Raw genomic sequence first — 22,778 nt, forward strand, 5'->3', positions numbered from 1 at the left:
ACGGCGCCGGAGGACGGCACGGCGGCGCGCCAGGCGTCTCCTCGCGCGCGCCTGAGGAGTCGCGGTCGCTTTCTTTCACAATTTCTACGTATGTAGTTTATTTTTTAAACTGCGCGATTAATTATTTATTTATTTATTTATAAATACAAAAAATTGTTTCGTTTTCGTCTTCATCTCCGGTGTCCTTCGCATTTTTGTTTCCACGGTGGGTCTATATGGAGAGAGAGAATGTTGGTATTATTAGATGAATGTACAATAGAGTGACTTATCTGGAGGGGGGTGGGGGGTTGGTGCAAACAAGAATACTCAATATAGAGTATTAGACCCCCCAGGTGCATCCTTCTGACTCCTGTCTGGCTTGGCTTCTCTCTTCTCTCCCACCCTCCAATATAATCCAATCATCGACTCCACACGAAAAGTCAAATACTTCCTCCGTTTCTTTTGTCTGGCTTGCCCACAATATTTGCTAACTGCTGAGCTCCTTTTGTTGGTGATTCCAGAGTGTACTACGGGTCAGAACGTACGCCCGTGGTCGCTGTCTCCTCGACTTTTTACCGCAGCACTTGTTTCTGTGTATGTTCTTCGTGTATACTAGAATGTAAAGCTCTTTGCTGGACTCTCATAGGAGGAGGCTTTTCGTTTTCAAACTCCTGTCAGTGCAGCAGATTCTCTCGTCCCACTGCTAGAGCTTTTTACTAGACTTTTGTTGTAGAAAATGTTGTCTGTATTCTGTCGACTTATTGCCGGGCTTTTTTCTGGGGACACAGGTATTGCTTGCTGCTTGAATGCTGGGCTTCCTACATACTAGATGTATCCCAGCGAAATTAGGAAGTCAACGTTTGCTTCGAGTAGAAGCATAGCTAGACGTTCCATACTTTCGCACATGCATACGTTATCCAGAGGTATGAGTTGATGTCCAGTAAAAGTGCACATGTTAGGTAAAAGTACGGATCAGAAATTTGTTGGACAGAAGAATGAGGAGAAGCATGGAAAGAGAAGTCGGGCAGGCGCTAGGGTCGAAGCTATGAGTAGACGCTCTAAAACATCCACCCGACACTGTATCTAGAAATACAAAGAGACGTTTCAGGTAATAAATTGATGTTCTGCGTTAATGTTTGAGAGCAAAAGTATGAGTCAGCGTCCTTATTTTTCACTTAAGCATCTCCGCAAAGAACATCGATCCATACATACAAACGTCTACTCGTATTTTCTGGATAAGTACAGGCGAGATGAATGGAACATTCACCCAAACTCGTACCGAAGCGTCGGCCAAACACCGTCTTCCCCTACTTCAACTCACGCCTCTACCGCAATCAATACTGACCCCATACTTCCACCTAAGCACGTACCTAATACCAAAACATCGACTCACAAACAGCTACCCACACTTCTAGATAAAACATGGGCGGACTGTCGGAAGCATTTAACTATACATCAAACATTGACTGCCTCATGTCTCTATTTTTAGCCCGGACTTTCTTTAGGTGCTATTTTTCCTGAGCTCTACTGCGCTATCTAGACTTTACTCTTGTTAATTTGAAGCCAGGTGCTCGGCTCCTGTGCTCTACTGTGCTATGATAAATCCGTCTGGACTCTTGTTATTTGAAGCCAGTTGCTTCGCACGTAGTCTTGATTATGTCGTTCTCAGAGTCGTAGTCAATCGCTTATAGGTCGGTGGGCGTGAGATTGTGCTTGCTTTGTGTGTCGTTCAATGAGAGAGGTGGCGTCTGTTTGCTTATATCTTTCAGGGGCTCTCTGAAAAAGCTTTTCTTTCTTCAGGCCAGCTGCAACGACCACTTACACTATTATTACTGAACATTTCTCCATTTAGACCACCAAAAATGCATATAAAACTACAAAAAGGAGTAGAAAATAAATAAAACCAGTCATACAATGCAAGGTGCACGTGCACAAACGGACAATGCAAACGCGGGGACCCACATGTATTATGATGGCTACGATTATGATGATATTGATGATAAATTTGAAGAAATTGATAAACATTGATGAATTTGAAAACATTGATGATGAAATTGATAATATGGGGACGGTTAGCGGGTCGAAAAGGTGTTGCATGAATTAGCAAAAAATGTAGGACCCCTAATGCACACGTCTCTTCCAGTGGACGGCTTCCTATATGATTAGCTTCCTTAAATGCACTGGGCTTCACTACCTATTGTGACGTCACGCGTTAATCCGAACCACGTGGCCACAACGAGCGGCTTTTCCTCTCTAACTACAACGGGTGCTATAAGAGCCGCTCGCCAGACAAACATCTTAATCTATATAGGGAAAAATCTAGAAAGGGTCGATTAGCTAGTTTAGATATTAGTCCTAACTATCGTGATGCATGGGCGGGATGCGCTTGGGGGCCCGCGGCCTAAGGGTTCAGACACTCACCCACACGTACAAACAAACAAGTAAACAATCACAAAACGACGCTTGTGTATGACTAAAGAATCGGGGCTACAAAAAATCCCGGCTTGCCTGTGATGTTGATCTTGACAGACTCGACTTGGACTTTCTGACGTCACGTGAGCTTTCGCTTTCTTGGTGCTTGAGTAGTGACTGAGAGAAAACCGATTATTAAAAATTCTAATAATAAAATATACATGCTATATATAATATGCATACATACATGCTTTCCATTGTGTTCTTCCAAAAAATGTCGCCGTCCAAGGCAACCATTCCCAGCCCAGTCAGTCTTCTTTCTTCAGGCCCTCTTCTCCAAGGGCCACTTACACTAACGTTACTTTTTTCTCACATTTTGACTACAAAAAATTGATCAAACTACAAAAAAGGCAGAAACTACAAAAGACCAAATAATTAATTCTATATTAGATGCACGTACACAGGTAAATGCACACGCGGGGGCCCATATCCCTCCCACCCACTACGATTATTGATGATATTGATGAAAAATGGATGTTGTTGATATTAACGATATTGATGAAAAAATTGATGTTGTTGATGTTGACGATATTGATGAAATTGTTCTTGTTGAAATTGAAAAATTGTTGATATTGAAATTGATGAAAATGATGATATAGGGACGGTTAGCGGGTCGGAAAGGTGTTGCACGAATTAGCAAAAATGTAGGACCCTTAATGGACTCGTTTCCAATGGACGGCTTCCTATAGTCTACGTTTAGCTTCCTAAATGCGCCGAGCTTGCTAACCTAGTGTGACGCACGTGCACAGCGTCACGCGAGCGGCCAACCTCTAACTACAAAAGTCGCTTACAAGAGCCGCTCGCGAAAGACGAACAAGACAAACGAACGAACGCGAGACACAAACAAAGACGCATACGAACAACGAGAACGGACAAACTCGAAAAGGGGCCGATTACCGTTTAGAAATTAGCTATCTATCGTGATGCGTGGGTGGGATGCGCCTGGGGGCCCCGGCCTACGGGTTTTTCACACGCACCCACACTCGAGCAACAACACGCATGGAAAAAAAACGCGAGCGAAACGGGAGCTACAAAATCCCGGCTTGCCTGCGCCTTCGACCGCTCGACGAGATTTTGGTTCTCGGCCCCGCGTCGATCCGACAATCGAGTTCGCACGCGAACGAGCTAAAGATCGTGAAAATCGCGGAAGGCAGTCGATAGAAGCGCGTTGCGCCTACCGTTTCGCGCAGTCGGCTTCGTGAAATCGCTCCCCGCGCGCTTGATTCGTCGATATCGAAGCCTAATACATCGATTCATCGTTCAATGGAAGAAAAGCGAGTACGATTGATCCGCTTACCGCGTCGCGCGATCGTGGCTGCGTCGTCTCGCCACGTTGTCCGGCGGAATGAGTCCGAACAAGCGCCGTCGGGGTCGTGTGTGCGCGAATGAGAGTTTCGAGCTCTGCGCGTGAAAGCTGTGCGTTCGAGGTCTCTCGCTTTCGACAAATGGGATCGCGAGCTGGCGTCCCGTGGCTTCGCGTTTGGCATGTGCGAGTGATTCGATTAGCTAATAATAGCCAAACTGAAAATGTTAGCTGTCAACAGCGTCATCGCCGCGTCGCGGGATCGCAGACGATGGGGCTTGCAGCGATTTGACGATGCGCGCCTCTGCTTAGACCACCTGGAAACGTTACGCGAGCGAGCCTGCACGCTCTTACTGTGCGCAAAAAATAGGCAATAAATCACGTGAGAAGTCACGCGAACAAGTATTTATTATACACGATCTGTGCATGTAGTACGCACACGTCACACGGTTACGTCATTATAGCCTAAGACAAATGAGGGGCCTATATGGTGTCACGTCACGACATCATGACGACATATCAATTCCGAAGGCCACGTAAAAGCATCTGCCAGAGATTCAATGCATCTAAACCTAAATCAGTAAAGAAAACGTGGGTACGCACAATATATAATAAATATATTTACCCATGAGGCTGTGATATTAGGAACATAATTTCAGTAGCACTCTTAGTCCAGAAACTGGCAACAGGCTATAGAATCATGTATAATTAATATTGATATAGACGGCTAATGAAGGTGTTTCTACATCTTCTCATAGTCCTCCAGGTTGCTGCATCTTGACGCGGATAGCGTCGCAGATCCACCTTAAATTTAATTTTAAAAATTAGAAAATTTCATGCAAACTACAGCTGACTGTGGTCTCGTTCTTACGCAAGTCCCCTCCCCGTCAGATGGTGCGGGTTTATCCTCCCAGGCGGGAGTAGAAACCGGCTGCAACGATCAGCAAACAAATTAACTCAATTGATCGAACAATGCTTAGGCTCACCCTCATCGCCTCTCCGTCTGCCCTCTGCTACGGCGGTCACCACGCCAACGTCATGAAAGATCATCTGAGTGGAGACACTAACGTGCTGTAATGAACATTTTGAACCGCATATGATATCGCCGCCCAAGCGCCCCGATCGTGATGCGCCCTTTTATCCTGCGTGTTTCACCTGCTGCAGTGAATCATTTCTGCTCTGAGAATCCGTGGTGGAAGCTTTGGTGGTTGCACACACCCTATCAGCCCATGCATTCGTTGTTTTTTTGTTTCTGCGGAGTGCGGAGCTGAGAAGCCAATCATGGTCTCGGGAGACATTGTTGCATGTTTCTTTGTGTGCGCGTGAGTGTGTGTGCATAAAATTGTCGAAATCATTCTTGCATCAGAATTTGCCACGTCTCGATCCGATTGCGTACAAAGAGCGACTCTATATCCTTATCAATATAACACGTGACGCGTCATGAAAACTAGATTTTCATGCGCTATAAAGATTATAAGAGCGAGAGCTGTCCGTGCGTTCTTGGAGGAATCGCGTGCTGCCTGCCGTGCCGTGCCCCATTCCTGCTTACCTCCTTTTTTCGCACTTCAGCAGAAAAAATAGGACTACTGTATAGGTGGTGAGACTTGTGGATGCAAAGTACCAAAGTACGCTCTTCTTGCTTACTTCAGAAGAAGCAAATGCACGAGTGTCAGCGCGTGGCGCTACGCTCACGCTCCATACTAGCTCTTGTGCGCAAAATGATTCGCCCGCCTCAAACAGATTGGCGTCACTTCAGAAAGAAGTGCCAACAACATTAACATATTAGAGATATTCTTCGAGGCGGAAACACGCCGTGACACATAAGCAGCGCGAGTAGCTCTTTCTCTTCATTCCACCGCGTCGCAACAAACCGAACATGTACAAGTACATTCTCGTCGTCTCTCTTGCTGCAATTTGCCTCGGCGCCACCTTCGCCAAAGATAATCAGACCGAGCAAAGTCTACGCTGCGTTTCTTCGGGACGTTGCTGCTACTCTACCTACAAAGCCTGCGAAGAAGTGTATCCCAAAATGCCACGATGCGAAGATTGCTGTGGTGAACGCTTCGGACGTTGCAACGGTTTCGGCCCACCTCCCGTGACTTGCGTCTGCGGAGTAGATCTACTGTGACAAAGACCCGAGGACTCTCTGACTAAGCCTGTGCATGTGTCGTCTTTGTAGATGTTGTGTTGTTGTTATTTTTTTGTTGTTATCTTGAAAATGAAAGTCTTTGCATGAGAATTTGCCGGGTCTCCGACAGAGGAGGAAGAGCAACTCCCCTTATATTTGGCATCGTTTTAACTACTATACCGGGTGGAGAGACTTAGCAACGTTGGCTTTCAAGACAAGGCGGATTGGAGCTAGCTGGCGTCTCTTCGAAACTCGACATCCTTTTCTATCGCTTCAAAAGCAGAAGATAAAAGATGACTCGCGAACATCCGTTTCATCAATCACCCACGCGACTAGGCAGCTGACGTAGCCGTTTTTTCGATCACGAGACGAGGTGGATCTTTTGGTCGACTACTAGTACATTTTGCGCGTGATGAAACAGAAGTATTACCTCTCACCCTATCCTAAAGCATCAGATGGAGTACGTTCTCATTTCCCGAAGATAGAGCAAACCATCCCTCGGCGTCCTTTTTTCCCCCGCCTTTTTCTAGCCAAGCGACCACACATGACTGCAATTTGCACGTGCAGCGCAGGACTGGGGAGTTCGGCGCAATTGTGGATGCAGAGTACGTTCTTTTTTGCTCATGCGCCAGTTTCAGCGTGCTGCAGGCTGGCTACAGTAGTTCTCTTACCTAACGAGTGCTTTGCATGCATGGGAATAAAACAGATCATTGCCACTTGTTGATGCAGATCTGCCCTTCTTGCTTACATCAGAAGCAGCAAAATGCACGAGCGTCAGCGCGTGGCGCAAACGCTCACGCTCCGGACTGGCTCTTGTGTGTGGCGAATGATTTGACCGCCTCGAACAGATCAGCGTCGCTTCCGTGAGAAGAGCGTCACCTATCTTTCGAGGCGGAAACTCGTCGTGGCACATAAGCAACGCGAGTAGCTCTTTCTTCTCATTCTACCGTCGCGACAAACCGAATAATATGTACAAGTTCATTCTGGTCGTCTCTCTTGCTGCCCTTTGACTTGGAGCCAATTTCGCCAAAGATAATCAGACCGATCAAAGTCCGCGCTGCGCCCCTTCGGGAACTCGGTGCTGCTTATCTGGCTTCGACCTCTGCAATTCAGTGTTTCCCGAAATGCCGCTAAGCAGCGATTGCTGTGGTGAAAGATTCGGACGATTCGGACATTGTACCGTTCTCGGCCCTCAGCAACCCGTGACTTGCCACTGCGGAGAAATGAGAAGATGGCCCGAGGATTGTCTTCTACGTCACACGTGCATGTGACGTCTCTGTCGTTGTCGTTGTTGAAATGAAAGCATTTGCATGAGAATTTGCCGGGTTTCCGAGAGCGTAGGAAGACTAACTCCTCCTCCTCTATTCGGCATCGTTTTAATTAATTAAAAAAATACGACTGGGGGGAGAGACTTCATGGCTCAATCTCTATTTTAGCGAGGTCGGCTCTAAAGTCAAGTCGGATTAGAGCTAGCTGGCGTCTTCGAAACTCGACATCCCTTTCTATCGCTTCAAGCAAGGTGACTCTTCCGTTTCATTCATCATTGCACCGACGGGACTACGCAGCTGACGGTAGCCGGACTGCAGCTGACTGCATGTGGTCGACTACTCATAACTGTAATTGTATCGTGAAACAGAAGTATATTTGATGGCTCTTGCGCACGTCCTTTTTCTGTGCTCATCTACCAGCACGAGTGTCGGCGTACCGCAGGCTGACCGGGCGGTGGTATCAATGCTCTTGAGTTTGCATGTAAGTGGTGCACGAGACGGTAGGAGCATATCTTAGTTGAAGATCATGAGAGCGCGAAACGTCCGTGCGTTCCCGGCGGGAGAACTGCGCGCTGCAATGGTCAGTCGAATAAAGTATATATACAGTGTTTATATATATTTAAATTTTTTGTGGGCTTTGCATTTAGAACAGAGGGAGAATAGGTTTCCTGACAACGTAGCACTTTTTTTCATCCTTTTACTACTATTTTTATCGCTATTCTATTGTTATACAAGTGGTAATACTAGTTGATCGAAACCTGTCTCAAAGCCGGTTTGCGAGGACGTCGTCATATCCTCCAACTCAGCTTGACTTCACGCGTCTCGCACGTTTTGAGCAAATGGCGCACAAAAATATTGTAAAGAACTACAGACAGGTGAAGAGAGAAAAGATGAAGAATTCATGTGCTATAAGACGCTTCTTTGGTAGGTAGGTGTATAGTTGCGGTTATGAACCTTGAAAAAGTCATAGCTGCTCACAAAGTAAATTGACCAAGATTTTCTTCAAGCTGTGTCGGGTTCCTCGCGCGGGGCCTCGATCCAATAATCGAAGGTCCGCCATTTCGAAAAGACGCCGGCGCTACGGTACTATCTTTCGCCTCTCGACGAGTGCGATCCCGCGAGCAAGTAAAGCAGAAATACCGAAGCACGTCCGAAGCATCGAAGCATCTGCTTAAAAGCACAGCTAGTGACGTTCTTGCGCGAAGGGAACAGCACAATTCCACTGTACCGGTTCGAATCGAACTTTGGGAGACCGAGTGTTCCTCAGTCGCGTACAGCTATACGCGGGTTACGAGAAAGACCATGCATTTTTCGGCTGCGACAACGGGTCGCTTCGAGGTACGCCAATGCCTACACCTGCTTGCCTTGTAGAAAGTTTGTGCTTGTTTAGGATGCCGCAAAGCAAAGGATGGCTTTGCTAAGCGGAGATGACCTGGGGAGAGAATTGTTCGAAGCTGAAGGGAATCCCGGATGCTCACCAAAAGACTGCGACTTGCCGTACTGCAACGTACGCCTAGCTCCGTCCGTACGAACAGCTAGAACTGCTTTAGAAACAATTTAGGCTTCTGCAGTACTTGACTACTTGATCGGTGCAGTCGTTAGCATTGCACCTACTGAAACTCGAATAGCAGTTCCGTTACAGAGCCGGAAAAACTTTCAGTACTGTAGCAGTCTCTGGCACAACTGACGTTGCACAGCTAGGCGCCGACTTCAAATTGTTCATGAAGACTTTGAAGAGCTAAACGCGCGTGACCCGAAAGATGACACGTGCCCACAGGCAAACGCCGTTTTCAATGCCCCGAGTCGGTGACGAACGTTGCCTTGGGCGTCATGGCAGCGGAATGCCATCGCAAGTGCGTTCCGTATCATCCGAGACGTATTTCGGATCCCAATGCATGCCCATGCAGACTGCATCATCCCAAGTGCTATGTGGATTTGTGAATCGATGCACGAACGAGTGGGGCGCCGATTTCTCGTAGGACCCGCGGCACTGTAATGGAAGAACGACGCGGTTTCTATGTTGACGTAATAGAATCTTCTCATACCAGTTGAACACCATGCTGTGAGTGCATGTCTATCTAGATCTGAGTGTCTAGATCTGGCACCCTTCTATCGATAGTCAATTAAATAAAGAATAACACCTCTCTCTGAGTTTAGCCAATGAGCTGCTAGAGGCGCAGACCCTGCGAATGTAAACTACGTTGTTGACGTCAGTAGAACACTATCCTCTCTTATCAGTTGTCACTCCATCTGGCAGGCTCCTGTCAGTAGAAGGCAGCACGCCTGTTCGCCGCACTTCGTCCACGTTACTAACGAAGTTGGTCCAACATGTAACCAAGAAAGGTTCTAACAGAAAGTTTCATGCAAGCGATATACAGTCAGCTACGCAATGGCGCTGTAATAACCTAAGATAACTTCTATTTACGGGTTGTTCGCGTGTGGCCGAGGTCGGTTCACGTTTGATTTGTATCTGCCAGCTGGCTAATTGAATGAGTGGAAAGTTGACCCACAGCTTAGAAGGAAGCCATCATGTGCCAGACAGACAGAGCACTCAGTTCAAATCCTATTAGGGAGATGTTGACCTTGACCAATAAAATCATACCAACTACGTCATGTCCTTACCAAGGATCTACGCCCTATATCATAGGGCGTAGATCCTTGGTAACGAACGTTCACTACAAAATTTGAGTGTCTGCGAGAGAGGATTCAGTCTGCGCAGCTGCACGACAAACACAGACGTTCACCTCACCTTGCAAGATTCCGCGAAGATTTTCCAGTACGTTTGGATGGAGGCATGCGGGGAGATTTAAAATTAGAATCCGAGCGTCTTGATTCTAATCTAGCTGTGTTCTAGTTTTGACAGAGGAAATGGCTCGTTTTGTGGTTAATTGCTTCATTGCTCTCGTATGGTTGGTTACTGTGTCAGAAGTAATCCCGAAACAGCGCGCAAACCATTAACACCTGTAACGAAATATTTCTGGTCTGCCCGAATTGGATACTTCTGGTTCAAAGACAACGCAGCCATGTACTATCCAGTGGGCGGTTCTGAAGAAGAGATTCTGAAAGTGGGAAGCGGAAACGTCTCAAGCGGGAAACAATTACATTCACTACATTCCCGGACCAGAGGCACCTGCTAACAAGGGAAGTGCGAAGTGGCTTTTCAACATATCGGCCCAGCCAAGCATTGCATGCGTACTCACGCACTCCGAGGACGATGCACCAAGAACCGGAATTATTATTGCTACCGACTCCGGAAACGGATATACAAATTACTGGAGCGGAAATAAGGTGCCTACATTTGTTTTCCAAAGAATCGGAACAGAGACTGGCATTGTTGGTAACTGGGCGAATATGTTATATCCTGCCTTGATGCTGGTGACGACATGATCGCCGATGGAGATTACACTCATGGCAATAAAACCAGAGTGTGAGATGTGCATGCATGACTTCAAGCCGAAGAAGTCTGACAAAACTCTGAATGGTTTCTGTCTTCTTGCAATGTTTTATATGTTCGCTGCTGTAGGTTAATTCATGTATGCGTAAAAAGTTGGTGCATTGCGTAGATTTGTTGCAGCAGCTCCTCGTTCCATGCACCTGAGTTTTTACAAGGCAAAAATAGCTATTGCTTCGGGTTCAGCAACTCGTGTATACAACCATGCAATTAGTTTTCGGCCCTGGATCGGTGAAATAACGTTGCTTGTGTGGCAAGACTACGTGGCTGATTATCGGCACGACAGCGATCCCTGACCTGCATGTCTCACGACATCTGAACCCTATAACTAACTTTGTGTATAGCTGCATGAACTGATGATCACTACACGCAGAAAGCTTCTGGAACAAGTGCAGCGAATGAAGTAATTCATGTGCAGTTCGCGAAGGTCAGTTTATTGTGTAGGCGGAGCCTTCCATAATCTGAGGACGGATTCTTATCCTTTCCGCAGCTTCAACGGTGTGCGCCTTAGTATTGAGCCAGATCGCCTAAATGCCGCGGTTTTCTGAGATCGCACCAAAACAGCATCGGGGGAGACGCATATCGTTTATAAAGAACTAGACCACAGTCAGCTGTAGTTTGCATGAAATTTTCTAATTTTTAAAATTATATTAAGGTTGGATCTACGACACTATCCGCGTCATTCTTACGCAATTCCCCTCCCCCCAGCGTCAGATGGTGCGGGTTTATCCTCCCAAGCAGGAGTACAAACCGGCTGCAACAATCAGCAAACAAATTAACTCAATCGATCGAAGGCTCACCTTCATCACCTCTCCGTCTACCCTCTGCTACGGCGGTCACCACACCAACGTCATGAAAGATCATCTGAGTGGAGACACTAACGTGCTGCGTGTAATGAACATTTTGAACCGCTTATGATACCGCCGCCCAAGCGCCCCGATCATGATGCGCCCTTTTATCCTGCGTGTTTCACCTGTTGCAGTGAATCGTTTTTGCTCTGAGAATCTGTTTCGGCAATTGTGTTCGTGCTGCGCACAAGATTCGAAGAAGTTCATTTCTGCTAAGCTCGTGCAATGCTGTATTGCGGTGGTTGCTGTTGTGGAAGCTTTATTGGTGGTTGCACACACCCATTCGTTGGTTATTTGTTTCTGCGGAGTGCGGAGCTGAGAAGCCAATCATGGTCTCTGGAGACATTGTTGCATGTTTTTTTGTGTGCGCGTGGGTGTGCGTAAAATTGTCGAAATCATTCTTGCATCAGAATTTGCCATGCACATCTCGATCCGATTGCGCATAAAGAGCGACTCCATATCCTTATCAATATAACACGTAACGCGTCATGAAAACTAGATTTTCATGCGCTATAAAGATTATAAGAGCGAGAGCTGTCCGTGCGTTCTTGGAGAAATTGCGTGCTGGATGCCGTGCCGTGCCCCATTCCTGCTTACCTCCTTTTTCTGCAGAAAAAATAAGACTACTGTGGGTGGAGAGACTTGTGGACGCAAAGTACCAAAGTACGCTCTTCTTGCTTACTTCAGAAGAAGCAAATGCACGAGTGTCAGCGCGTGGCGCTGCGCTCACTTCCATACTAGTACTATTAGCTCTTGTGCGCAGAATGATTCGCCCGCCTCAAACAGATTGGCGTCACTTCAGAAAGAAGTGCCAACAACATTAATTAAGCATATTAGAGATTATCTTCGAGGGGGCAAACACACATGAGCAGCGCGAGTAGCTCTTTCTCTTCAGTCCACCGTCGCAAAAATCGAACATGTACAAGTTCATTCTCGTCGTCTCTCTTGCTGCAATTTGCCTCGGCGCCACCTTCGCCAAAAATAATCAGACCGAGCAAAGTTCACACATGCGCTTCTTCGGGACCTTGCTGCTACTCTACCTACAAAGCCTGCGAAGAAGTGTACCCCAAAATGCCGCGATGCGAAGATTGCTCGCACGGCGCTTCGATGAGATAAGCAAAAGTTTGCACAAGACGTATACGGACGTAGAGTCTTCTTATCGACACAGGACTCTTCAAAAACCTAGACCATCGACTACAACTAACGTTCCTACGCCTGAATAAATCCTCTCACGTCCATCTACGAGCTGGAGGAGCCTAGCTCGATCACGAGACGCGGCGCGGCCATCGAATTAGGATCCCTTTCGAAGCGAAAGCAGGAATTGAGTTCTTAAATGCGTTGCTGTGCTGCTGAAACCTCTTTCGCGTAAGAGAATAATTCCCTTACGAGAGAAAACGATCGGTTTCGATTTTGCTTAGCGCACGCATTAGGATCAGGAAGTGACATGCAGGGAGCTCATGCAGGGTTAGACATGATTGATAGATGGAGTACATACTACCATGATACTACTAACCCTAAACCCTAACCCTAACAAGCAAACACAGTATAGGCACACAAGCCTAAACAAAACAAAAACAAAATTCACATGATTCGCGGGGTACACGGCCTGCTGTCCTAAAATAACAGACTAAAAGGTTCACTTGTAGTGTCAGCCATTGGTATTATAGACGTGCACACACGTCGATGAATCATGATAAACGCCTTCCGGGTCGACTCGAATTGACGCAATACCCTCGATGGAGTCAACGGAGGCAATAAAACGCAGAGTAAAGCGCGAACAGGTGACGGTGTCCTTCAAATTGAGACAGACAAAACGTGAATCGCTCGCAAAACTCACATGAAAGGACTGCGTACGGTCCTTGACGTCACCGACATCGTCGAGATGATTGGGAAGACAGTGAGCGGCGACGATAAGAGAGTCCAGGGTCCTGATTCCACTTCCAGACGACGAAAGTCGGAATTTGACAAAATTGTTCGCATTCGATTTGGTCAATACGCCCACGTCAAACTTTTCGTATAGAAAGCTCGCGTCCACTCCGTTCCACGTTAGTTGAGCAGCAACCGTTGTAGTTTTAGTCGTCCCTAAACTGGGGTCGTGTCTCACTTGACTGGCGTGATAGGGAATTTCTTCTGCAACGGATCGCTTCAGTTTTTGAACGGCGCAGTTGGGAATTTAACTGTTTCTGTTCGTGTGTCGATTCTGGTGGTGTTTTTATTCCGACGCCAAAATCAACGCTGTCGCTACTCAGCGTCGTAACAATTTTATCCTAACCCACTACATTCCAACGGCTGTTGAAAAAGACGCAATTACCCCCGTCCGGTGAAAACGTACACTCGTCCGGCGATTGAGGATCGTAAATGGCTATACGGAAAGAGAGAAAGATCATAGCATCGTTTACGGCTTCCTCACAATATGGGGTTCGAATAAATTAACTAAAATTAGGTTCAGATGTTGAGGGCGCCACCACGCCTTTGTTTGCTCTACTAGTAGAGCGTCCGTCGACCGGACGTGAGCGTCCGGCGCGAACCCTACTACTGTACCCCTTCTCACTTCTCATGCGCTTGCTTTTCGACTTACGTTTGCACTCGAACCTCGCCAAAAAGTTGCACAGTATCGACGCGCCGCTCCCACCAACGTATAGCCGTCGTTGCACGCGTACGTCGCGTCGGCGATACGCGGCCGAGCCAACGACGATTTATCGACAACGTGGACGGTTCCGTGAGCCGGTGACGTCAGCGATACACATCCTTAAATTATAAAGAGAGCAAAGTAATGCGTATATCAAAGTCTCTATAGAGAGAATTCCTACGTTCCGGAGACGGTGGCGTCCATCTCCACTTCGGCTGATTCCAGCCGCCGGCCGTAAGGCAAACAGAGTTGATGAATATAAGTATAGTATAGCAGTTGACGGAGGATCTAGCCATGACCATGACAGAGGATTTGAGGAAACTTGTCGCACGCTATTCACCACACACCAAACATTGCTACGTTGTTACGTCACGTACGTGTTGCTTTAGCATCCGGTTTCGCGACCCGGACCCGCGCTACAACAACAGATCAGCTACATGCGCACACAACTACAGATACAAAAGTTGGTTAGAACATAAATTCCGCGGGCAAACCTTCCCCCCCGTTCTAATACTTCCCCTGATTCATGTACGTATATCTCGAAGACTAATAGTAAAAAGGACCCACTGTGTTTACGTTTTATAAAGTGAAAATAATTAGACTCGCCCCTTTGCGTTTCTTCACTACGACAACGATGACTATAGCGAGAATGAGAGCGGCTGCAGCACCGCACGAGGCTCCCACAATTAGACCAATGTTGCTTAAGCCTTCATCGGATTCATCAGCAGGCAAAGCGCCGGTTTGAGATGCCATTGAGAAATCGATGTTATCAGCAACACGTTTCTGATCAATCTGCAGAAAATAATAAATATCAGATTAATTTTAGACACGTGTATACGTGCGACTTCGTCCAGCTGCTCTTGGACGTCGGTGAGACTTGGAGATTGGATGGCAAACATGACGACAATGCTTCCTCTTCGAACACCGAGAATCGTTATTTAGGCTTCCGAAATCGACAGAAAACTGGCAGCGTCTCGAAAAAACGTCCTATTTTATGACAAAGAATTATTTTCATACGTCATCTAATCGTCTTTTATTACTTCTTGAATTTCGGCTTTGGCGAAATTCGAACGGCCATGCTAAAGTAAGACGACTCGCGAATCTCTGGCCATGTGCTTCGCCACGTGTTCGAAATATGTAGCGGTAGCAAAGGATCAAAAGTGCTTGCTACACAATGGTCTGTTCCTTTTGGCGAGAGCATGCAGAATGGAAGGATGTTAGGCTGTTAAGTTGACTTCTTGTTTGTGGTTAGATAAGCGGTACTACAGCCTGGGTCTTTTCGTGCCGTGGCTATGGATTTTATAACATACTGCACTCTGTCCTCCGTTGTCTTCTCTACTGATTTTTTGGAGACGAAGTATAACCATATATAAAATAGATACTATGACAGCTATCGGCAGGAAAATGTGAAGCGCTTGTGGGAAGTTCCAACTGAGGCTGAATCATCGGGAAAAGCCGCCAACCACGGAGAAAAGCCGCCAACCACGGACCAGTCTTAGGGTATTGTGGCGGTCAGACACAAGTGAAATTTCTACTAGAGTCAACCTCCAATTATCCGAACGCCGATTATCCGAAATCGGTTTTCGTAGTCGCGTGGTCAATTTTAATTTTAAGTGCGTTCGTTAGACTGGCCGCAACACGGGAGGCGTTTAATTTTTCTCTTTCGTTCGCAAATTTGACGCCAACTAATAGGCGTCTGTGTTACCGAAGGCTAGCAGACACTTCAAAATAAACCGAACTGGAGATAGTTGGTCGCGAACCCGGAAATTATGACACCAGTGTTACATCGGCGTGTACGCGCGCAATAATAATCGGCAACAAAGCTATCGTTCGTTTTTGCACTATTATTTAAAGAATTCGATTATCCGATCTTTTCGATTACTGTATCCGAACACCCCTGATTCCGGATAATCGGCGGTCGACTGTATGATCATTCATTCTAGATGAGGGCTGGCATTGTTGGCATTGAGCGAAACATTGCGGAAAGGAAGAGAGACAGACTGATAAGCAATTGTCTCAGGTCAAGTGATTTGCGCACTATTCTTTTCTTTCACGCATTGAAAATAAATAAGAGCGAGGGAAGTCCGCGCGTTTTGGGGGGTGCTCCAAAAAATAGGACAAGGTAGGGCTTGGGGCTACTTGAGTCTACCTCAGGAATGTTCGTTTCGTTTTCAATTGAGGACAGCGCAGTCATTGATCGAGAGCCCGACTCATTTTCCAAACGTTTTAGCCGTTATTGAGGCGTTTTAGCCCGCCTAATACGTTCTATTGTCCATCCGAAGAGCTCACGAGTAACATGACGCTTGTTCAAGACTACTAGAGGCAACTTCGAATTTGCAAAGACGAAAACGCGCTCGCTTCAAGTTTCGGCAACGAATCACTAGTCTGCAATTCTTCAACGCCAATTCCATTCTCACCTGTTTCGATCGAATCCATTTTCAAAGACGTGGGGACGTTGGGGGTTGAGTTGTCTAGCCGTTTTCGCGATCGAACGAAGTGTCTTATCTAGGTCTAACGCGCGCACCTACTCTGAAGCCAAACTCCGAAGAGGCCTCCGAAGATGACTTTACATCCCTACAGCTGTGTTTTCTTTCTTCTGTTGGCTGCATTAGCAGCTGGAGCAAGGATTGAAAGTATTCGGCTTGCTGACAGTCACAATTATAGAGTGTGCGATTTGGAAACGGCTGGTACAGCTAAATTATTAAAACAGACTACTTCTAAGCATTCTATTATATCAAGGATTTGTGGCATTTAATTATTCTGACGGGCTACTGATGTACTGCAATGGGAAAGAGTGGAGATCAATTAGGGGCGAAAGTACTTCATCTGTAAACACAAAAAACAATCCCGGGAAATCATGCAAAGACATAAAGCAAAATGATCCAAATTTGCCCAGTGGAGTCTATTGGATAAATCCAGACTCGTCATTATATCAAGGAGCATTTCAGGTCAGAAAGCAAAGCTAAAATAAGACCTACGTTAACAAACTGTTGTATAGGTGTATTGTGATATGACGACGGCTGGTGGAGGTTGGAGTATGTGCTATACCACTGACACTGCCGTGAAATTGAAAACGGAGAAGATTTACAATCCACAAAAGCCGTATGGAACAGTTGGCTATGGAGCCGATTGCAGCGGCATTCCCGTGAGTAGCAATAAGTATGTCAAAACCTAAACATCATTCACTCTGTCTTCCAGTTCAAAGAAGTTCTCTATGTTGACCACGACGCAAATGGACTCTCCGCCTGGTTTACTAGAAACACTCCTGGATCTATAGTCACAAGAACCACCGACTACAATGTGCCAGGAAATACTTACGGTTTCTGGACAGGCCATGGCGCCGCTTCGACGCAATATCGCTATCAATTTTTGATATGTGATAATTCTGACAATGAACGTCGGTACTACCCAGGATACTTTATGAGCGGCTATACAAACTGCTACAAAAAGTGTAACCACTGGTGCAATGACCTTTCAACTCCATGGTACAGAACAGATGGTGACTTTGGAACCAACCGTCGTGATGGAATTGCATTTAATGCAAACGGACACAGAAATATGGGAAACAAAAGGATGTCCGTTGGAATCCGTCTTTAGGACTATTAATTGTCTTTTTTTGTTGGAATGCATGGCACTTTGCGCGCTTTTCCTATGAAACCAGTAAAGTCGCTCTCGTTGGATCATCCAGTATCTATGGTTCGATCATAGATATCTCCATCTATGGTTCGATCAAATGAAACTCTACAGTTACTCTTTTCCCAAATTTTCCGCAGCTACAAACTCAAAATAATCTGGACTTGATATTATTAGAAATCGAAATTAGCCACGGCTTTTCTTACCTTTACAGATGCCAAGCAGGGTCTAAAGTACGACCTGAAGATAACACACGCTTGGTGCGCGTGTCAGCGTATTTAAGTAACAGAACACGTACGTCAGAAGCATTATAAATGAAGCACATAATTCATCAAGAGTGCCATCTGAGCACGTGGAAGATGAATACGTTTTGAAAAAGGAATAGAGTCCACATAACACGCGTAGCCTTAACAAAAAAACAAAAGAAAAAAGGCAAATCAATGAGCAGAATAACCCTCTTCATCTAATAACCTCTGAGAATTATAGAAGAATGACGCGACTGCTAGGATTCCGCTAAATAAGAAAAGCATTTAAATCTCAGAGTCTGTTTATAGATTTATTTATATTACTGACATGTAAAGATAGACAGGCGTAAGAAAGAAGAGGCCAGTGAGCAAACCCGCTGAGCCCAATGTTATAAACATAAACGTACGTTTTGTGTCGAAGACCTGATGACAAACATATCGATTTTTTCATCGTGATCAAATTGCTAGTGTTACCACTGCAGCTTTCGATACCATGGCATTCCATGAAGTTGTTATAGAAACAAAACAAAAAGGCTAGGCAAACCTAGCTACGCCAAAAACATAGCTTATCAATATCAAGCCCTTTTGATCTTCTTCTCGCCTTGGGATAGAGATTGAATTGCTTTCAAGTATTCATGTCTGGATACTTCTGCGGTTGAGACACCCAAGAAATGAGCTCAATTTCATGCACCATCGTCTTGTAGTGAAGACGCTGCATCAAGCTACAAAAACGCATCTTCTAGAGGAAAGAGAGTCTTCCTGCATGACATCAATCGTTCAAATCGACTAAGCTGATTTAATTCTCGTTGGCTTCTAATGCTACTGAAATTTTAGCTGCACAAAAATCAAAGGAGCCCAAATCGCGAAAAGCGTAAACCCAGATTTCCTGCCAATGTTGCCAACAGACTAAAAAATTGGACTTACCGCAAGTTTTTGTCCAACTCGACGTACTACTAAGAGATGGCTTTGTAAGATATTTTAGAAAAGCAAATCGAAATAAATGATTTCATCAGGGTTTTGCTGATTTGGCGTTTGAGACAACTCCTAGCGTTATAGCCTAGTAAAATGATCTAATTTTTAACTGACCGCCTGAGATTTAGACCTACTGATGTTTTTTCTTGAGGTACGTACGTGAGCAATTAAATAATGCATATGGATCGAGCGGAATGCGTGATGATATCAAAGAAACTATTTCTTCAACACATAAATTCCCCGTGTAGACAACGAGTGTTGCGAGAGGTTAATTAATTAGGCCGCGGGGCGTTCGAACAGCTAGCTAGCATTTCGTAGATATTTTCATGATTTTCCTAGGTAAAACTCTATTCAACCGATGCTACCCAGCAAAAGAAGTTGCCAATTACAAGCGAGTTACTTTAGATACGGCATTGAAACGAGTTGCAGAGAAGAGAGCTAAAGTGGCAAACAAGATCTAAGCTACTAGGACATTTGCACTAGGCACTTTTCGAGTCGGCTTCTGGTGCCTAAAATTCGTCGTCATTGAAGAAAGCCTATTAGAAGACGAGTAGGACTGTGAATCAAAAATCGACCACTTTTAGACAGGCATTATAAAGACATTCAGAAGAAAAGCGAAAGCAGAACAATCACGGTTTAGGCGGAAAAAGGGAGGCAGTGGTCCCCCTGGAAGAGAGAGACAGTTTTGTAGCGCACTAGGCCAAGCTACGGGAAGAACCGCATCCGCAATCCGCATGTTTCGCCGCTTAGAAGAGAAGGACGCTACTGCAGAAATCAAAGACATCGCCAAAGAGGTAGACGTCAATAGCACTTTGTCGATGTGAAACGCTCTCTTCCTCGCGCGACTTCTAGATGAAAGAGGCAGCGGAAGAGAATGTAGGCGAGAGTTTCAGGAAGTTCGTTGCGACCAAGTATATCCGCGAAGTTGGAGAGGGAGAAAGCTACCACTACTATATCGCGGTAGAGAACACCGTCCGTCCCTAATGATACAGGAGTGACGAAAGCACTTTCACTTTCGCTTTTTTTACAGGTTGATGTTGGTCTTGGAGATGGCGAGTTCGTGCATATCCGCGTCTTTGAAACCACAGGGCCAAAGTTTCAGCTGACTGACGTTAAGACGGGCCTCACTGCAGATCACAACCTATGTCCAAGAGTCCAGTCACGGCGCGAGTCTGACGTATACTCTTGATCTACTGCTGGATTGATTGCATATAAATTGACTCACTGTCTAAGGAATTCTGCAAAACAGATTTGTTGTCGTCTGTAGCCATTTCGGTGCTACAGTACCAGAGAGATAACATTCCCTCCCTATACACAGTGCAAATAATTATCTCTGCTTTCGTCACACTGTCTTAGCGCAGCGCTTTTCCTTTTGTCAAGTTGCCGTGAACTTTAGACGTACAGAAAAATTCGAGACATTGAGCTACGTCTGGAATCAATGGTGCTGCTGACTGAAAATCATGCGTGCCCGAGACTTGATGTAGTATCTGAACTGAGTGCTACGTTCAATTCTTCAGCGTTTGATTTAGAAGCTAGCAATTCCAAGTCGGTGGAGCCGTGTTTCATTGCTTTTCTTCTCTTGACTTGCCGGCCCCCGTCGATCAGCTAGTATACAGTATCGTACATTCCATGCCGTTAGAGAATGCTGATACATTTGGCATTGCGCTTGATGCTCCGCACAGTCCGTACATTATTCGGCCGTTGCTTCCTCCGCTTCCTTGTTTTCGCGAATCACGTGGCGTGGGAGACACTATCCCCGATTTCGCCCAACAAACCGGGAGTGACGTAGACGCCGGCTTTTCGTCTTCTAGCCCACCAACATGTTGGCGTTTAACCCACGAAGCCTATAAGAAGCGGTATTATCGTGATCCCAGCTATATAAGCGCCTCAATTCTGTCCATTGATGGCACCAATCAAATCATTCCAACGTTGGACATCATCTAATCAACAATGAGCGGCTACTTGCCTTTCTTTGCTATCGTCTTCGCTCTCACCCTATTCCATCCATCGCAGCAACGTGCCGAAGCCCAAATCTGCGACAGCTCTTTGGACGAGCCTGTGACAGGTATCTCAAAGGCGTCAACACCAACTGCGTTGTAGGACAGTGGACGTCGTGGGCAAAGCTCCAGTCTTCCACTGTGACTAAATCCTGTTCCAGTGGTCAACATGCAGTTTACTATGGCAGAAAGCGGTTCATCAGAACGCCTCCGAGAGGCAACGGACGTCCCTGTCCAGCGCTGACAGGCCAAAAAGCAGAATGTGAGCTATAATAAATTTTGGTAAGAAACAAGTAAATGATTCTGATTGTCTTACAGGTCAAATCACAAAGGCAAATACATTGGCTAATGCCCTTAGTAACATTGGAGGCTTCGGACCCCAGGGTGCACCACTTCACAGAGGTCGAAATAACTGTCGGTCATCGGACATTGTCCGATGAAATTCTGCATATGTCCGTCTACTTCCTGATGTGTTCGGTCATCTTGACCGGCTGATCTAAAACATTAATATTGTAGAAGAAAAGTCTCGGAAAAAGCGAGCTGCGCAAGCCTAGCGTGCCGCTCTAAAGCCAAACTCTTATCTGGACTCTCCCACTAGTTCCAAGCATTCATTACGATCTGTTAACAATTAGGAGGCATTCATTGATTGCTTCTGCTTCGCCGACAGCCTTGCGCGAGCTAAGACCTAGTAGTTTTGCAAGCAACTGTAAACCCGACTTCGCTTTCTGAGCAGCATCGGCGGGTCGCGTAGTTAAAAAGGATTCATCGTACACCGTCATCGATCGTATGTCATCAAAGCGCGTTGCTACATCGGACGCCGCCGAGAAACGGCCTGAAAGTGAGGCGAAGAAGCGTCTAGTTGACTTCTCGACTGTGCAGAAATGGAAACGAGAACTGGAGAAAGAACATAACACCATCGCCTGGCTGGACTGCTGCTCCACTGTCGTTCGTGGCAAAAAAACCGTGACGAAGCTGAAGTGTAAGATCTGCCACGAATTCAAAGACAAGATCAATGGTAGAAAGCATTTCTCAAAGAACTGGATCGAAGGAGCCGACTCGCTAAGGCTTAGCAGTGTTCGCGATCATGCCAAAAGCGACCAGCATGCGCACGCTATGAACTTATTTAAACGACGGAGACTATCCGATTCCGTGAGTTCGACAGCGGTTGCGCCCCAGCCATCTACTCCAATCGAGCGAGCTTTTGCTCATCTTCCCGAAACCGAACTTAAAAAAATGGAATTTAAATTTGACATTGCCAGGTTTGTTGCCAATGAAGGTCTTCCTTTTACAATGTACGCTAAAATCTGCCAATTGGAAGCAAGTCACGGTGTTTCCTTGGGATCTTCTTACCTAAACGAAAGCGCATGCAAGGAATTCATTCATTTCATTGCAGAAGCGAAAAGGGAAGCCCTGAAAGCACAAATACAAAAATCGCACTTTTTTTCTTTGCTTCTTGACGGATCAACGGATAAAGGCAACATTGACAATGAGATGTTTCTGCTGGTCTGGTGCGATACTGAAGCAGATGATGAAAAGATTCACACGAGGCTAGATTATTTCACGGTTCTTAGACCCCGGTCTGTAACGGCGGTTGGCCTCAAAAACGTTTTGGAAGAAGGCCTTCTTGAACTTGGAATCTCCGACTTAAGTGCTGAACAGTGCCACAAACTTGTAGGAATAGCAACCGACGGGGCTTCGGCCAATATCGCAGCAGCAGGTCTAAAAGGACTTGTGGAACAACAATTAGACTGGATATTCTGGATGTGGTGCTTTGCACACCGGCTCGAACTCGCTGTTAGAGATGCTCTGAAGTCCACAGCTTTAGACACTATTGATACTATGCTACTGAGGAT

General features: G+C 46.0%; 1 protein-coding gene and 4 long non-coding RNA genes across 6 annotated transcripts; 2 read left to right on the top strand and 3 right to left on the bottom strand.

Moving 5' to 3' along the window:
- Positions 1–12,334: 12,334 nt before the first annotated feature.
- Positions 12,335–12,804, bottom strand: LOC136191233 (uncharacterized). The gene is made up of 3 exons (XR_010670802.1): positions 12,683–12,804; positions 12,515–12,631; positions 12,335–12,419 (listed from the first exon to the last, which is right to left on the bottom strand). It is a non-coding gene; the product is annotated as an uncharacterized lncRNA (long non-coding RNA).
- A 147-nt stretch (positions 12,805–12,951) lies between these two features.
- LOC136191227 (uncharacterized) lies at positions 12,952–16,571 on the bottom strand. 2 transcript variants are annotated; one of them, XR_010670799.1, is made up of 6 exons: positions 15,119–16,571; positions 14,917–15,065; positions 14,655–14,870; positions 14,260–14,527; positions 14,028–14,197; positions 12,952–13,811 (listed from the first exon to the last, which is right to left on the bottom strand). It is a non-coding gene; the product is annotated as an uncharacterized lncRNA (long non-coding RNA). The 2 variants fall into 2 exon arrangements; XR_010670798.1 differs by having other exon boundaries at positions 14,260–14,870.
- Positions 16,572–16,631: 60 nt separating this feature from the next.
- LOC136191078 (intelectin-1-like) lies at positions 16,632–17,766 on the top strand. Its single transcript, XM_065979376.1, has 4 exons — positions 16,632–16,765; positions 16,818–17,026; positions 17,077–17,223; positions 17,277–17,766. Exons 1-4 carry the CDS (start codon positions 16,639–16,641, stop codon positions 17,673–17,675), a joined length of 882 nt encoding a protein of 293 aa, XP_065835448.1. The 5' UTR covers positions 16,632–16,638; the 3' UTR covers positions 17,676–17,766.
- A 1,866-nt stretch (positions 17,767–19,632) lies between these two features.
- Positions 19,633–20,292, top strand: LOC136190967 (uncharacterized). The gene is made up of 3 exons (XR_010670692.1): positions 19,633–19,722; positions 19,781–19,888; positions 19,959–20,292. It is a non-coding gene; the product is annotated as an uncharacterized lncRNA (long non-coding RNA).
- Positions 20,131–21,936, bottom strand: LOC136190968 (uncharacterized). Its single transcript, XR_010670693.1, has 3 exons — positions 21,242–21,936; positions 20,923–21,192; positions 20,131–20,868 (listed from the first exon to the last, which is right to left on the bottom strand). It is a non-coding gene; the product is annotated as an uncharacterized lncRNA (long non-coding RNA).
- Positions 21,937–22,778: the final 842 nt, after the last annotated feature.

Source organism: Oscarella lobularis, chromosome 9 (assembly GCF_947507565.1).
Source record: "Oscarella lobularis chromosome 9, ooOscLobu1.1, whole genome shotgun sequence".
NCBI lineage: Eukaryota > Metazoa > Porifera > Homoscleromorpha > Homosclerophorida > Oscarellidae > Oscarella > Oscarella lobularis.

Bases quoted from the DNA above. Each gene is read 5' to 3' on its own strand.
- LOC136191078 (XM_065979376.1), top strand. From the start codon at position 16,639: ATGACTTTACATCCCTACAGCTGTGTTTTCTTTCTTCTGTTGGCTGCA. The intron at 17,027-17,076 runs GTCAGAAAGCAA...ACTGTTGTATAG, and splicing joins TATATCAAGGAGCATTTCAG to GTGTATTGTGATATGACGAC. The intron at 17,224-17,276 runs GTGAGTAGCAAT...TCTGTCTTCCAG, and splicing joins CCGATTGCAGCGGCATTCCC to TTCAAAGAAGTTCTCTATGT.